Raw genomic sequence first — 17,895 nt, 5'->3', positions numbered from 1 at the left:
GCTATGAGTAACACAGGAGAAAAAAAACATAGGGACATTTAAAAGAAAGAGGTTTAATTTAATAATTTCCTTTGGACACAGTGGTTTATCAGTTCAAATATTGGCGATGATTCTGACTGGGTGGGGTGATTGGAGGGGAGACATCAGGTGAGCACACCTCCAGGGATGCTTCCGGCCAGACCTGGTGAACTTGTTATTACTGTCGATGACTTAGCAAAGATCCACCAATTTGCCCTGATCCCACTTCCCAGGCAGGATTGTTATAAATATGCAATTACACCTGTAAGCCAACCCTACCATTGTAATGTCGAGGAGGAAGCTGCTAATTTAAGTAGTGATTTGCTCTGCATGATGTAACCTATGCGCATCACTGCATGCATATTTTCTAAAAATTACCACATTTTTTGGAACACTTTTTAATATGGTGTACATGCAGTGATTGGTAAAAGTCTCTGGAAAGTCTTCTGGCTGTGATCTATATAAAATCCTGTTGCAGTAATTGGCACAACATACTTCCATAATTTCAATGTTGCATTGTGCCAGTGCACTACCCAGGCATCTGGTTTTTTATCTATCTCCTTGACCAAGCTGTTAGCCAGCCTGTGCCAACATCACCTTCTCCTTGGGTTCGGCATGGATTTCCTTTATCCCAAGTGAAGAGACCCGCGACATTTTTGTATGTCAGGGCACATGCAGAAATGCAACTTGTTGTAGTAACAGGAATTTTGGTTGAGAGAGAAAGAGGGATGTTCAGAAATGACAAGTCAGCTCATCCAAGTATTCGGCTGGTCAACCCAATTTGGACATTCCGTCTGGAGCAGATCAGTAGCAACAAAACTCAACCCCAGTAGCAAAGTGAAGCTTTTTCCCTCAGGTCAGTTCCTTTAGTTTGCTCGGTAAAAACCCTACTGCGAATCCTCTTGCAAGGATGCTTGCCTTGAAGAAGTTTTCCTCCTCTCTCTACAAGAATCTCAGGGAGTCCCTCTCCCACTGCAGATTTCGAAGCTACTTGGATGCTGCCTGAACTGCTGTGCTCTTCCAGCACCACTAATCCAGAATCCTTTAGTTTGCTGCTGAATCATTTAGACTTTCAGTCCGACTGAATGCTCCCAAAAAATGTCAGACTTTCCCTGCTTGAAGTCCGTTTTTTCTGCTTTTTAATGCCTACTTCAGTTCCAGCGATTGGCCCAGCACTGAGGTAAGTGTCAGCAGGAGAACAGATCTATGTGGATGCACATCCAGTATAATAAATCAGATTCACAGTTCAGTTTAAATAAAAGGAAAAACAGTAAATCAAAACCGTACTGTTATTGTTCACCATATATCCTGACACTCACAGAAGGCTCAAGTATCTATTGAGCTCAGATTACTGCCACCTCTTCGATGCCAGTGGACAACGTCACTGAAGAGAGAAGGCCCATCAGAAAGCTCACCCTCCTCTCCACCTGCTACCAGATGATTAAAGATCAGGAACAAAGCTTTTGAATTTGAGACTGTATTCACATTCAAGTCCAGTGGCTCTTGCCTTCAGTCTTAAAAGCCCACCTTTTGATATCCTTCTCGTTGGCAAATGCCTTGAATTTGGAACATATTGCCATAGAAATCTTTGCACACAACAGTGCCAAAGGTACCTTAGTGGTGGAGGGAGTAGGTGTTTGACCAAGTGGATGGGGTACCAATCAAACGCTCAGTCAGACTGAAGGCCTAAATGATTCAGCAGCAAACTGAAGGAACTGACCTGAGGGAAAAAGCTTCACTTTGCTTCTGGGGTTGAGTTTCATTGCAATCGATCTGCTCCAGACGCAATGACTGAATGGTGTTGAGGGTCATTGGATCTAGACCTGTCTAGAAAGACAAAGCAAACCCATCACACTCGAGATTTGTCAGTCAGAGGCGTAGAGACTGGGGAGTCAGGAGATTTTCACTGTGTGGAAATTCCAACTTCTGATCTTGCCAAATAATAGGCACAGGCAAAATGATTCCTCCACTGGTTGGGAATGGAATCCTCGGGATTCTAATCACTAATAAATCCACTAGGGCATTCAGCAGAAACGTCTTCATCTGGAGAGTGGAATTTGCAGTACATGGAGTAACTGAGGGAAATAGCATAGTGCACTTCAGAGGAAGCTAGATAATTTCACTAAGGCCAAAGAACATGCCGATACAGTGAGACAAGAGAGATGAGAGGAAGTTCACAAACGCCAGCATTGACCTATTGGGCTAACTTTCCTGTTTTTGTGAAAGTTGTTTAAATCACTGCACAGGTACAAAAGGTAACTCACTGCCACCCCCACGCACCTTCAACCCCCCCCCCCCCTCCACCCACCCCACCCTCCCACCACCACCATTGAACACCCTCAATAAAGCAGCGTTTCTACCTTTCCATACCTCATAGTGCACAGACTGAATCTGCATAGCTTTGGGAGTCAGCTCTCCCTTTGTGGCCAAGGCTGAGTTTAAGTGCCATTGGATCACTTATCTTTACCAAAAAATGTATGAAAGTGAGTCCAGTGTGTCAGCCAATCCAATCAGGGACGGGACAGGGCAGGAAAGAGGTGAGCTGAGTCACTGAAGGGTTAATTAAGCCATTTTTAATAACTGCAAAGGTCTTGTTTTTACAGCATTAGATCCATGTCCTCAAGCCAAGCCCGGTCTTTCCTTGTTTGTTGAGTTTACTTTACCATAAAACCTAGGTGTGGTTGGCAGACAGTGAATCAGACTTAACTCAGGCCAAACTTTCTGTTGTTCAGCAGTGACTCATGCACTTATTGTAACGAATCCCATTTCTCTGTTCAAATACAAGCCATCCATCTGTGAATTAACCCCTTCCAGCGTGCACTGCTGAGTACAGGATTCCACTTGAATTGCTGTGTTCATGGTTCCACCAATCTTGTTGCATTTAAGTACTGAGCAGGAATGCTGAATCCTCATGGTTTATGATCTTGTTAGTGTTACCACAACACATGCTGATTTTTGGTGGATTACTATTAATAACACTATAAAACAAATTATGGTTTATACCAGTGATTTTAACTTTAGTAGGTGGTTGCTTAATTATACTTTTGGATAATTAGACCTCCATTGATTCTGAAACTCGGATTCTGACTTCTGAAGAGAGAGTATTTGAAAGGAACAGGGTTACTGACCTGAGCAGGTCTGCTGAGGGACTGGTGTCGGGCTGTAACTCAGAATTTCTGGGGTTGTACTCGATTATACAATCAGATGATGTCGTATATTCGCAAAACAGAGCTCTTTGACTAGTTTCCGGTGAGTCACCATGAGCCCAGTTACCGCGGTGCGTACACTTGCCTTTTGGCTACCTGGGGTCTGTTTTATAGGGCACCAGAGGCAGAATGGTGCCAAATGAACAAACCTAAAAACAGAGCTTGCATATGTGCTTTTCATTAGCTTGGCAGTCTCCCTTTACATTGGCTGAAACTCAGCTAAGCACACCAAGTGGGGCTCACTCAATCTGATACTAATATATTCCTGAGAACATATTAAAGACTGCCTGTTGCATTTTATAGTGGAAACTATCTGAGGAACGCAGTAGTGCTCTGGCAGTAGACCTGAATTTTATTTAATGACTTAGTGCAAAACTATGATGCAAAGCTATAAGGATACTAGCTTCTTTTCCATTGCACAGCTCATTTCCCAGAGATGCTGACTCATCCTGGAGTATGTTTTCATCAAGAGCTTCCCTTATCCAATAGCTCTTTCACGTTGGCAACAGAGACCTCAGCTGTGTACCTGTGGTAACAGTCCAGCTATGCCTGATTCGATCATTGCCTGACCTTCAGAGTGTTGTTGCAAAAGGAATCAATGGGCAGTTATCAAGAAACCACATCCTCTGTGAGACACGCATCCTCCTTTTCCAGCGTCATCTCGACCACGTTGCCCGCATCATGTCACCTCTCAAAATTGCACGGGACTTCCCTCACTTGGACCCGCCCTTCTCTTCCATGTCTTCACAAATTCCATGCTCAACCATTCCAACCTTGCATCAGCTGGCCTTTCATTCATAAAGTTCAATTCATCCAAATGTCTGCTCCTCACTTAATAATATTTCACAAAATCCCCATCACCCATCATGCTCAATGCTCTTTACATTGGCTCTTAGCCCACAGCAACAACTTGAACACTTACAGAGGCACGGGTTCCAATCCCTCCACAGCCTTTCTCTCTCACCAGTGGCCACACAAACCTCTGAGAGCTCCAGATTCTGGTACCCCACCCATTGCTCTCTCTGCATCCATTCAACATCTTTTGCTACCCCAGGATGTCCCAAAATACTTCACAGCCAATGACATGATCTTCCAAACCTGAAACCTCTACTCCCTAGAAGGACAAGGGCAGAGGATACATGGGAATGTCACCAAGTGCATGTTCTTTGCCACCCAGGGTTTTGGAACTAAAGCACCATCCCTTCACTTCTTCTTGATCATCCTATTGGAAGTCTCCCCTACACAGCGATGTGGGTGTACCTGGACCCAAAGGACTGTGGAGGTTCGTGAAGACACTTCTCACCACCTCTTCTAGGACAATTAGGGATCGGCAATAAATACTGGCGAGTGATGCCCACTGCCCATGAACAAATAAAAGCAAAGCTGTAGGATGTGCAGCGACCAGATTGAGCACAGTGAAGATCTACAGGTAGCCATGAAATAATTGCAACATCATCTCTTTTCAGGGATGTTGGTGGAGAGGTAAATATTACTGTCAATGTCTGGGAGAATTCTTCTACTTTTCTTCACAGAATGTAACAGGATGCTTTATACCAACCCAACAGAAACTTGATTTGAAGGCTCATCAGAAAATGGTGCCTCCAATGGTGCCTTACCTTCCAACTGTGTGTCAACCCAGTTTGCGTGTGTCTCTCTATACTGGACTTAAAATGCATAAGCTTGTGCCTCAGAATTGAGTTGCTGATCCATGGCCGATGGCTGATTGGTCAATGGCTTCTGTTTCCCATTTAGCAGGAGCTTGATTTGTTGCTGTTTCTCTTACCTCCTTTCATTTACAGCTCTGTGAAGCAACATGAGGCGGAGGAGAGACAGACTCCAACACAGAGAATATTCCCAAGAGGGGTTTGTTCTGGTTCACAGTGGGTATTGTGCATTGGGAGGTGGGGGTCTAGATTAGAGTGGTGCTGAAAAAGCACAGCAGGTCAGGCAGCATCCGAGGAGCAGGAAAATTGACGTTTCGGGCAAAAGCCCTTCATCAGGAAGAGAGGCAGGGTGCCTGCAGAGTGGGGAGATAAATGAGAGCATTCCTGATGAAGGGCTTTTGTCCGAAATGTCGATTTTCCTGCTCCTCGGATGCTGCCTGACCTGCTGTGCTTTTCCAGCACCACACTAGTCTGGACTCTGGTTTCCAGCATCTGCAGTCATTGTTTTTACCATTGTGCACTGGGAATGCTGGTGTTAATGACCCACGACATATCAAGGCTGAGGGGGCTGCAGAAAGCCAGCTATGCTTTTTTGAGAAAGTTGCTGATGACGTTCATTGTAAGTTGACTCCTCTGCTGATCCAGTGCCTTCAGTTAGTGCACTGACGTATAACAACATCGAAGCAGCCTTTTATCTACACTTTTTGCTGCCTCCCTTTAAATGTTCCATACTCAGTTGCCAATGAAGTGTGGTAATGGGGACAGTATGGGGAGTGGAAAATCAGCACTTTTGTGTTATAAGCAGGACAGAGTGCGATGAGGGCATAACAAGCTGCAGGTCTTGTTTAGCTTGCAAGACAAGGCAGAACCCCAGGGGAAGGTGAACCTGCTGCTGCTGAATGGGTTCATTTTATATTGGTGAGTGCCAGTCATGGTGAAAACAGTGGGCATCTCCCTCCCACATCAAATCACAACCACCTTATATCAACAACACAGGACTGAGGCAAATTCCACCTTCTCCTGCCCTACCCCTCCCTGTAACACTGCACCAATATTTCAGCCTTTTATCTTGACAGCCAAGAATCTTCAAAAGGGTCTCTCATGTTGCAGAAGTGACATTCAATCTCTCAAGCCTCTTCCCTCAACACCCACCCCCTCCCCACCCTCAGTCAAAATGTCACACTAACTTTACAGAGTTTTTATGAAGAGGTGACAAAGAAGATTGATGAAGGCAGAGAAGTGGATATTGTCTATATGGACTTCAGCAAGGTGCTCGACAAGGTTCCACATGGTTGACTGGTTAGTAATGTTAGGTCACATGGAATCCAGAGGAATACAAAATTGGTTTGATGGTAGGAGACAGAGGGTGGTGATGGAGGGTTGTTTTTCAGACAGAAGGCCTGTGACCAGTGATGTTCCACAGGGATCAGTACTGGGTCCACTGCTTTTCATCATTTATACAAATGGTCTGGATGGTGAATGTAGGAGGTCCAGTTGATAAGTTTGCAGATGATGCCAAAATTGTAGTGGATTGTGAGGAAGGTCATCTCAGAGTATAACAGGACCGTGATCAGATGGGCCACTGGGGTGTGGAGTGGCAAATGGAGTTTAATTTAGATAAACGTGAGCCGTTGCACTTTGGTCAGGCAAATTGGTGCAGGTCTAATCCACTTAATGGTACGGCTCTGGGCCGTGTTGCTGAACAAAGAGACCTAGGGGTGCAGGTGCATAGTTCCTTGTAAGTGGAGTCACAGATAGATAGGCTAGTGAAGAAGGCATTCGACACACTTGCCTTCATTGGTCAGTGCATTGATTGTAGGAGTTGAGATGTCATGTTGGGGCTGTACAGGACACTGGCGAGGCTATGTTTAGAATACTGCATTCAGTTCAGGTCTCCCTGCTGTAGGAAAGATGCTGTTAAACTTGAAAGGTTTTGGAAAAGACTTACAAAGATGTTACCAGGATTGGAGGGTTTGACCAATAGGGAGAGGCTGAATAGACTGGGGCTTTTTTCCCTGGAACATCAGAGGTTGACATTTGTAAAAGCATAAAGGGCATGGATAGGATAAATAGACAAGGTAAGGGAGTCCAAAATGAGAGGGCATAGCTTTAAGAGGAGAGGGTGATGATTTAAAATGGGTCTGAGGGGCAACGTTTGCATGCAAAGAGTGGTTTATGTATGGAACGAGCTACGAAAGGAAGTGGTGGAGGCTGGTACAGTTACAACATTTAAAAGGCATCTGAGTGGGTACATGAATCAGAAGTGTTTAGAGGGATATGGGTCACGTGCTGGCAAATGGGACTCGATTTATTTAGGATATCTAGTTAGTATGGATGAGTTGTACCAAAGGATCTGTTTCTGTGTTGTACAACTCTGAGACTGATCCTGATTTCCACATTGATTCCATATTCCCGAACACTCATATACAGCAATTGAAAAATCCCAGCTTTGAAATACTCAGTTAAGTCCGCCCCCCTCCCCCCCCGGAAGTTGGGGAAGAGAATTCCAAGTTTTGTGATTTTCTTTTGTAGAGAAGTGTTTTCTGCCATCAAATGTTGAATGGCCTAATTCCCATTTTAAAAGCATGTTCCCTTTTTCTCTGTACCTTCACGAATAATTTCCTTCGTCTACCCCAAAAAATCCTTTTAATTTGATTCCCCAGTGTGACCCTGAAAAAGAATTCCAATGAAGCTGCTGATTGAAATTGTAATTATCAGTGGCTCCTGCACTTGCCTCTTTCCAATGGATTTGTTTAAGCTAATGACATTCAGCAACATGGGTTTGTACCTAGTCAGTGTCTGAGGTAAAACAAAATCACTGTTTTCACCTTTTGAACATGGTATTTTCAATGAGAGGTGGATTCCAGAATAAATATGTTGACTTCAGAGTCACAATTTTCTCAGAGCATCAACCTCTGAAAGAGTGCCCCCTATTGCTGAGATAGCAGCACTGCTGTTTGCAATCAATAAATGGCAGCTGCTTCATCCTCAAGGCCCCCAGCCTGACAGTCCATTGCTGAAAATTGCTTGCAACAACCAGGAGGCTGTCTTAACGATGGTTGACAAACTTGAAATGTGCGTGAGGTTAAAGCATGGTACCATTGCCATAAACAAGGAAGTGCCCTCCTCATGGGGAGTGATTTCAGGTTTGTGTTGAGAGGCAGTAGTTCTTAATTCCCTTCCCCCCCCATACTGTCTGGCCTCCAGGTTGAGACAGCCTGAGGGCAGAAAAGGAGAGGGTGTTTACAAGGAACACATAGCCTGCCCTCCTTGGACGTTTCAAGGCTTCGCTACCCGCATTAAAGTTTCAATTGAACCTTTAATCCACTCTGAGTTGGGGAGAGGTTGTTTCACGGATGGCACGCTAAACACAAAGGTTGACATAAATGCACTTCCTCCTAAGGTAAACACTGGGAGAAGGAAATTGGGTTTTAATCCTGAGTTTAAAATCACCCCTTTGGGACCAAAATGATTGTTCTCCAGCTCAGCAAAGCAGATAACCGGAGGACGAATCTGAGGCGAGCTGAATTTATAATCAGTGCCGTCTTTGATTCTTTGGGAAATCAGGCAAGTTGGAACCCTGCTTTAACCCCTTCCCAGCGGAACATTGTTGTCTATGACCCTTGACCCTTTCCCACCAATGGCAGCCAAAACTGGAAACAGTCGCCCTGCACAAATACAGCAGGGTTTCAATAAAATTCAAGCATCTATTTCCGATTGAAACAAATGGGTGAGAAAGTAAATCCAGTTTTCAACAAAAGAATTGCAGGTGCTTCCTATTTTTATGATTTGTTTCTACTGAAATGAAATTCCCAGCAAGTAACTGAACAAGAGTTTTAACAATTGTTTTACATTTTATACTAATACCATTACTGACAGTATAAACATAACTGTGTTTCTTGAAAAAAATTGGAGTTACTTTTGAAAAGTGTGATCATGCAAATATTGAAAGGACAGGGGGATAAAATTACAGCTATATACTTCAGGTTTGGTTGAGAGCTGTGCACGTTATCGGATTCCCGACTGGATAACCATTGGTATGTGACATGTGACCCTGTCACCTCTAGATTGTGGAGTGGGAAATCATCTACTATTAGTTTACCCAGCCATTCCTGCTGGAAAGGATCATTATTAGGGCCATATGTGGCTCCCATCGTTACCTCTTGCTCCATTTGCAAACCCACAGGTGACAGGGTATAAGCCTGAGAGGAGGGAACACGTTTCTCCCACAGAGAACTTTTATTCATTGTTAGAACCGAACACTGAATCCAATTAGACAGAGCGAACGTAATTTATTTTCTTTAGATTTTTCTCCAACTCAATCGGATTAAAATGTCACAGATTCTCTTGTGGTCTCCATTGCGTTATAGTATCTTGTTCAAACAGCCCAGGCGATTGTGTGAAACTAAAAATAACCAATTATTCTGATCATGTGATTGGCAATTTTTTTTAGTAAAGGAAGCAGTTCATTATAGTATGAAATAATAGGGGCAGCTTTTATTAGACTCTCAGTTCTGGATTTTTTTTTTGTAAAGCAAGTACTGTTTTGACAAGGTTTTTATCGCAGTTTCTCTGCTGCGGATTCCCTGCCCTTATTTTTTTTCCCATTGAGTCTCCCTTGAGTTCACGAGAGAGCTGAAGGGCGACTTTGAAGTTCCATGCAGTGGGACTGGTGAAATAGCAGTCTGTGGACTGACTCAGTCTCCATCCTGGTGTTGTGCCTTCAGACCAGAATGGTTACCAGGGTTGAGGAACACCAGTTAGGCAGCAAGACAAGAGAAGATGGAATTGTACTGCTCAGGGCAGGGAAAGGGAGATTCGGGTGGGCAAGATGAGCCGTGGCTTTGTTAACACAAGTAAGGAGAACGGCTCGTTCCACTGGTGTTGGTAACCTGCGGAGTTAAATACTGGGTAAAAGCACCAGAGAAAGATGAGAATTTCTTTATATTTTCTCAGCAAGTCATTCCGATCTGTAACGTATTGCCTGATGCTGGCCGATTCAAAAGTGAATTGAATGACTGATTGCTTGTGTACAGCTGCCTGGAGTTTGCAACAGAAAAAAAGACCATTCAGTCCATTTGCTTTGTGCTGGCTCACCTCTCATCAACACCCTCAGCATGCCATCGCATACCTTTCTCCCTGACTGACTTATTCATCTTCTCCTTTAATGCTATTCGCTTCAACCACTCCCTGTGCTAGCACATGCACTGAGAAGCCAGGGAGATGGAGAAAGTGTATGGGCAATGGGATTAATTTGTGAAGCTCAGGCACAGGCAAGATAGGCTGAATGGTCTCTTGCTGCGCCCTGTGTTTCTAAGAGACGGCTGTGTTCCACCCCAAAAAGAAACAACGGCTGGTGAGATTGTGCAGCAGGAGATGAGTGCAGCCTCATTTGATACATGAGCAGAAAGAAATTGGTAGGAACAGATGACACACTGGTCAACGCCTGTATTTGCGAAGCACTCTCCCAGATGATCAGGCCTCTGTAAATTAGTATTTAATCGGGGGAGCTTTAAAATCATTAGTAGAACTGCAGACCCTGTAGTTGCCTTCCTGTGCTGCTGATTTGTGTGACAGGGTATAGCACAATGTGAAACATCTGGCACGCTATGATTTACAATCTGCACTTGGGGAATCAAGCTAATGTCGAGAGAGAAATGGATTTTCTTTTCCGGGGAAGTTTTATGTGACCACTGGCTGCTACATCATCTCCTTTCGCAGAATATTCAGGCACATGCTAATTTGTAAGGAGATTTCCTTTATTAACAGAAGAGTGAATAAGACTATCCTGAGTGGTTGTGAGGGATATCTCAGTAAGCAGATGTGACATGTCTGATGCCTGTTACAACTTTGCCATACAGAGAGCCTCGCATTTGCCTAGGGGGCTGGGTTGCAGTTACACAAGCGGAAAAGACCCTCACAGAGCAGAGCACTTATAGGAAGAAGTGGGGGGGGGGTGCTTTTAATTGGGTGTATGTGCATGATGTTAAACCCACACGGTCCCGAAGGAACCTCAAGTCAAACTTGCTGTATGTTTCCACATTTGTTTTTGTACTTAAAGGAAAAGCCTGCGCTCATCTTGGAGCCTCAGCTTGTCGGAGTTCTGTTGCAGCTCGGGGGATGGAAAGTGCAGTGTGTGGAAGGATATTGTGGTTTTGAGTGTGTAGCTGACAGAGGAGAGCTTTAAGGGGGTAGCAGGGTGCAGGACTTAACTAGTGCACAACGTATACAATCCTGTCACGTTCGCTGGAAAGTGCACCATCCTTTTAGGAGTGGGATAGCTGACTATACCCCATTCCTGATGAAGGGCTTTTGCCCGGATTGTCAATTCTCCTGCTTCTCTGATGCTGCCTGACCTGCTGTGCTTTTCCAGCACCACACTCGATTCTAATCTCCAGCATCTGCAGTCCTCACATTTGCGTAACTTTACTCCTGCTGGACTTTCATTTGTCCATGGATTGATTGTTCACTTATTTGTTGATCGGAAAATGTGTTTAAGTGATACAGATCATGACATCCTACTCCCTGTAAACTCAACTGCTGTTTCATTTGTTCTGAATCTTGAACGAAGATATTTAAAGCTCAGTCAAAGAACAGTGCAGCAAAGGAGGCCATTGGCCCATAGTGTCGGTGACTTGAAAGAGCTGTCCATACTCTCGGAACATCGAGCCACACATTTCTCATTTCCAAATACACGTCCGATACCTCTTTGCAAGTTCTGTGGGAGGTTGCTTCTAGCACCTTCTGGTTTGTTTAAAAACAAAATTGCCTCCTCATCTTCCTCTGCCCCTTTTGCCAGTTCTTTTAAACCGATGAACCTCTGAGGACCCATCCTTCTGTCAGTATAAGACATTTCTTCCTATTTACCCTGACCAAAGCCCCTTGTAATTTTGAACCCCTCCAAAAATCTTCATTGAATTGTCTCTGTCCTAAAGGAAGAAAAAAAGCTCAGAGAAAAATGGCTTCTTCACCTTCTCACCCACATGGCCCTTCAGGTCTGGTGCTGCCCTTGTAAACCTCCCCCTTCCCTCTCCAAGCTCTAGACATCATTCCTAAGGTGTGATGCCCAGAATCAGATGCAGTACTTTTAGTTGAGACCTAACCATTAAGGTTTACAAAGTTCTGAAAACTCTTCAGAAACATCTGTTTCTCCGAACCAAAACCCCTGAGGCTCCCTACATCTTCCCGCTCCAAGTTGGCTTGATTCGGCTGTCAGTCGAGTTTGGCACGTGGAAGCCTTCGAGTGAGCACTGGCAAGCTCCTGTCGAGTGTGGAGTTATTAATGAGCGTGGTGAAGCTGGCTGTTGCTTAACCTGTCACTCGAAAGACTTCATCCTTGAAATGCAAAAGAAGGTCAGCGAAAACCCAACTCACTTCAGTTCTTGTTTATGAGTAAGTGGTGGACCTTGGTGAACTGACAAGGTAGATTTTTCAATGCACTGATGGGTCTCTGTTGAGCATAGGAACAGGAGTAGGCTATTCAGCCCCTCAGAACCTGTACCACCATTCGCTGAGATGTGGTCTAACTCCATACTCTGGCCTTTGCTTAACAAAAATATATCTATTCTCAGATTTAAAATAAACAATTTGTGGAAGAGAGTTCCAAACATCTACCACTCTGGCAGTGTAGCATATTATCTATTACCTCTCTGGAACGGTCTGGTCCTAATTCTCAGACTATGCCCCCACCTAGTTCTAGAATACCCAACCAGTGGAAATAGTTTATCTTTATCCAGTCTGTCTTCCTTGGCACCTAGCTTTGGAAATGGGTTGATGTCAAACATCTGCTCTGACCTTTGCTAATACTTGTTTAGTCCCGGTGACATGACCTTTGAACTTTTAACCTGCTTGTACCCCACCCACCCTTCTTCATCTGGCCTCCACTGAAGATAGCACAGTCTATTGGCAGGTTTGACAAAGCACTTAATTTGTATTACCGAACAGCATCCATGTTAATTTGATTGCCATGTGCACATGGAGAGAACAATTTGTAAATTATCTGCTTCATTGATTCAAGTGTCTCCCCCTTCCTCCAACCCCCCCCCACTCCAGTTAAGCACCTTTTGCAAGCCACTGTATCCAATTATTCTATGACAGTGAACATTCTGAAGAATTATAGCTTGAGAGAGGTGGCTCAGTGGTTAGTGCTGCTGCCTCCTACCGCCAGGGACCCGGGTTCGATTCCATCCTTGCTACATATTCTCCCTGTGTCTCCGGGTGCTCCAGTTTCCTTCCACAGTCCAAAGATGTGCAGGTGAGGTAGACAGACCATAAGAAATTGCCTGCAGTGTCTAGGCTTGTGCAGGCTAGATGGATTAGCCATGAGAAATGTATGGTTGTGGGTTTAGAGGGTGTGCGTCTGGATGGGATGCTCTTCAGAGAGTCAGTATGGGCCGAATGGCCTGCCTCCATACTGTAGGGATTCTATAATTCTTGCTTCGGATTGCTTTATCCAGGCATGGCTTTTCATCACTTCCCAGTTTTAAAAAGAAGTGACCACCCCCAAAAAACATTATTTTATTGTTTTGTATTGAATTAATGAGCAAAAGCTTTTGTTGTGACGCACATACCCATTTTGATGGTGAAAATATTTCACTCCTCAAGACCCCTCTGAACATCCCCAGTTGAAATACTTTGTAAGCATATTCCAGTGGTGCAGTACTGAGGGAGTGCCGCGGTGCCAGAGGTGTTGTCTTTTCAAGAAGACGTGAAATCAAGGCTCTGTATACCCTGTTGGGATGGATGTTGAAGCTCCTCGGCAGTGGTTCAAAGGGTAAACCGAGGGAGTTCGAGCCAATATTTATCCTGCACCCAACATCTTGAAATGTGATGACGATATCATTTATCAGATCGCTGTATGTGGGAGGTTTGGTGTTTGCAGAATAGCTGCCACACTATGTCACTGGACTTCCCAAGCACTTCAAAGGCTACAAAGCACTTTGGAATATCCTGAGACTGGAAAACGCACAACCGAAGTTGAATTCAGTTTCTTCCCTTTACTATTAAAAAGAGGCTCTGACCGGGAATTGTACCTGATTGTGAAGGTATCTGGTATAATGTGGAAGTGTGCCATCCGATGTGAGTGTAAAATGTTGTTCTTCACTTTTGCAGGTTACTCGCACCTGTCCAGCGGTCTTTACCCTCCTTATATTCCACTCGGCCACTTGGAGCACCCAAGCAGCGGCAGTCCGATTTTAGCTCAGCTCAGCCAGCACAGTCTGTTCGAGTCTCAGAAAGGTCAGTGCCTGTTTCTGTTAGCCTGTTCACTCCATTTTTTTCCCTCTTTCATCCTTCGAGATGTTGTCATATAGGGAAACTAAAGCCTTGGCGTTTTAAAGCTCAGGAATGGCAGAATAACAGAGTCCGACCATTTACTCAATGTCATGTGTAACCAGCCCCATTCTGGCTACGTCACTGGATAAACAGTATCTTTCAAGACTGGTTGATGAATCTAGTTGAGCAGACTGTCAGGGAAATGAATGTTCCAATTTGCCTTTATAAAATCTGACTTCATAGCAGACACTGCCACAAATGGTGTGCAAATCTATCTAGAAACGTACCATTCTCTTTGCTGTGAATTCCTGATGAAGGGCTTATACCGGAAACGTCGACTCTCCTGCTTCTCGATGGTGCCCGACCTGCTGTGCTTTTCCAGCACCACACCCTCGACTCTGATCTGCAGTCCTCACTTTCTCAGGGAAATAAAGTCATCGAGATGTACAGTGCAGAAACAGACCCTTCAGCCCACCTTGTCCATGCCGGCCAGATATCCTAAATTAATCCAGTGTCAGCACTTGGTACATATCCCTCTAAACCCTTCCTATTCATATACCCATCCAGATGCCTTTTAAATGTTGCAATTTTACCAGCCTCCTTTGCCTCCTCTGGCAGCTCATTCCATAAACATACCACCTTCTGCGTGAAAAAGTTGCCCCTGTGATCCCTTTTATATCTTTCTCTTCTCACCCTAAACCTATGCCCTCGAGTTTTCGATTCCTCCACCCCAGGGAAAAGACCTTTTTAACTGACCCTATCTATGCCCCTCATGATTCTGTAAACCTTTATAACGATGTCAAGATTTTAAGAAGCCTTTGTGCAGTTACCAATGGACTAACTGCAGTAGATTAATAAAATGGTGGACATCTGGAATGCTTATTTATGGTGACAGACTGAAAGAGGCTACAATCTTAATATTGAAAAGCTGCATATCATGGATTATTGCTGTTGGGCAGATCTTTGTAATTGTAGATTTAAATGGAAGAGACAAGGAAATTACTGGCAAGTTATAATCAGCAAGACCAGACTTGTAAACCCAAAGATCTTTTCCATTTAGAGATACTAAATATACGAAGATTCATATCAAGCCAATTGAATTCCTTTAACAAGGAATTATTTAACTGTATGCTTAGAATGTAAGTAAAGGACATAAAGGTGGAAGTTGAAAGCTTTACACATTATCAAATGGATTGCAATGTTCCAGTTTTTTTTGGTACCTTTGGAATCTTATCAATTTAAGCAACCAGTCAAATGATATGGCTTGCAATGTTAGATTGATATCCTGGGGAGCTTCCTTGCTGATCTTGGGAAATAAGAGTCAGAGAAATTGAACAGAGCTTTGATGTTTTGGAAACCAGACCTCTGATTGTTTCTCAGTCGGAGCATATGCCATGATCCGTTAAGGGATCTTGCTCTGGAATGTTTCAATTTGCCTTTATAAAACCTGACTTCATAGCAGACACGGCCACAAATGGTGTGCAAATCTATCTAGAAACGTATCATTCTCTTTGCTGTGAAATGCTTGCGTTGAGATATCCTCTCATCTACATTTTGTTTTCCAACTTAAAACACCAATGCACCCAAAATTTGTTTGCGTTCACCAAGCATGTTTTCTTTTCACATTTTGTTACTAGCCAAAATGCACATTTTGCAAACAATAATACTGAGGAGCAAGAAAAACAAATTGGATGAACATGCAAAAATAATTAAATGTTAAAGACAAAGCAGATGGGTCAGTTGCAGAGAGAGAATGATTGGTTAATATTTTGACTGGCCCCCTTGAGATTAATTTATCTTCCTCATAAAATCTGCTGTGGATTTCCAGCACTTTTGGTTTCCACTCCAAGTTAATGTTTGCTGTGCAGCTCTCCTTTGGTGTCGTTTTTTAAAATTATATCATTTATACTCCCCAAATATTGAAGGAATGGATATTTGAAGCATTCCAAAAGGTTTTTTTTGTGTTATTTAAGACATGAATCTTTCAAAGTTGAGAACATGCCTGGCAGCAGGAACTAAGCACACGTAGCAATCACTGTGCTGGAATGGGTAGGCCTAAGGCCTGACCAAAATTGGCCCTCAATATACTGAGACCAACAGGCAGAGGATTACTACTGTGCATCCCCAAGCAGTTTGGCAGCAAAGCTGTAACCAGTTCTGGGCCATTACAAGGCTGACAGCTGGCCTTGGATAAGGCCTAATAGGAGCAACTGGATTGTGATGTCTATAGATTTTAGTAATACCCTTCTTGGCTCCTCAGGAATTTGAAAAAAAGACAGCTTGACTTTTCATTCATGGATGGAAGACCCTCCATCTTAACTTACTAACAAATCCAGGAAAGGGATTGTTTAATAATGCTAGGACCTTAATTTATAGATGCAAGGAGCCCAACAGACACATTTTAGGTATCTATTAAGGTGCTGAAAATAAATGGACCCCCATGTATTTAAGTGAGATTAAGTCCTAAACAGACCACACTAATCCAAATTGGCAATGATTGCCAACCAGTTTTCTGCCCAATAAACAAGCACGGCACGCGGATCAGTTTCTATCATTTACATCTTGATCACAATTTCTATAAACAGCAGGAAGAGTGATTGGGATCTCAACACAAGACATTGGAATACATCTGCAGACATCAATCAAAGTTGGTGCTTTTCTATAATTGACTGTACTTCTCTTTCCAAAGCCTCAAAATTGACAAGAGATTTATTAGAAACCTAACCGATAGTATGAAAGCAAATCTACTGGATCCATCACTGACTTAGTGTTGGTGATGCAGCTTGAGGACACAAGATATCTGTGGCTAGTCATTTGTTACAGTTTATCTCAGGATAAAGGACTGCACTAAATCGGAGCCTTCCCAGTAAATCCGACAAGCTGGGAAATGGCTACCCAGCTATTTGCATGCCACAGTACTGAAACACAGGAGCTGGGTTTAACAGGAGATCCACATTCAGCCTGAGATAGCTGCATCCCGTATTTTCATTATGCTTTAGCTCGGAGGCTGGACTCATTTGGAGCTATAAGACTGATCCATGGCCATTGGTCAATGCCAAGCCGTGATAAGAAGTGAAATTTGCAAAATGGAATTGCCTCCATCATATTGAGTAGCTCAGCTGAATATGAATAGAATTCCTCCCAATTAGTACAGCCCTGAGCGAATATTCGGTGAGTGAGGTATTTAAATTGCTAGCTGTGGGTGCATGACTCCATTAGGTTGTCTCTGCTCTGGCTTTTTTGTCTGTATTGGAACTCAACAGTGTTTAAAGAATGAATATTGATCGATGCTACACTGTGCACATTATCAGGAGTTGATGTTTCATCACTTTGTGGTATTTTGCTCAGAGCCACTATCCCTGTTCTGGACATGTTCCCCTCCCTGAGTGATCTGATCGGCTTCGATGGTCAAGTCAGATTGGCATTTAGCCAGCAGGTAGCAGGTAGGAAGTATGAGTTTGGGTTCAGCTACCATCCTGTGGGATACCAAAAATATCCCTCAAGACTGACCGACAACCTCCCCAGGCTGGCAGAATGTCAATGAGGAGTTCCGGTTTTTAGCAGCCATGTTGGTTTTGTGGGGAAGCCCAGAGGAGGGCTTTCAGCTGGACGGGTTGCTGAATGGGACTGACCTAAGATGACACAGGGCCCTGGTTTGCATATTCACAGGGATGACTCAGGCAGATGCTGTTGCCACCTATCCCTAGGCCCCTACTGATGATTGCGGTATCCAT

At 43.8% G+C, this 17,895-nt stretch overlaps 1 protein-coding gene across 13 annotated transcripts in view; it reads left to right on the top strand.

Moving 5' to 3' along the window:
• Positions 1 to 17,895, top strand: part of tnrc18 (trinucleotide repeat containing 18) — a 182,175-nt gene that overhangs the window by 64,328 nt on the left and 99,952 nt on the right. For all 13 annotated transcript variants that reach the window (XM_072559331.1, XM_072559332.1, XM_072559342.1 and 10 more), the window contains one exon: positions 14,000 to 14,125. In XM_072559331.1, coding sequence (XP_072415432.1) covers positions 14,000 to 14,125 — 126 coding nt within the window. The remainder of the gene's footprint in view (positions 1 to 13,999; positions 14,126 to 17,895) is intronic.

The sequence above is a fragment of the Chiloscyllium punctatum genome, chromosome 40, assembly GCF_047496795.1.
Source record: "Chiloscyllium punctatum isolate Juve2018m chromosome 40, sChiPun1.3, whole genome shotgun sequence".
NCBI classification, from domain to species: Eukaryota; Metazoa; Chordata; class Chondrichthyes; order Orectolobiformes; family Hemiscylliidae; genus Chiloscyllium; species Chiloscyllium punctatum.
Note: the sequence above shows the minus strand (reverse complement) of the source record. Positions and strands in the feature narration are given on the sequence as shown.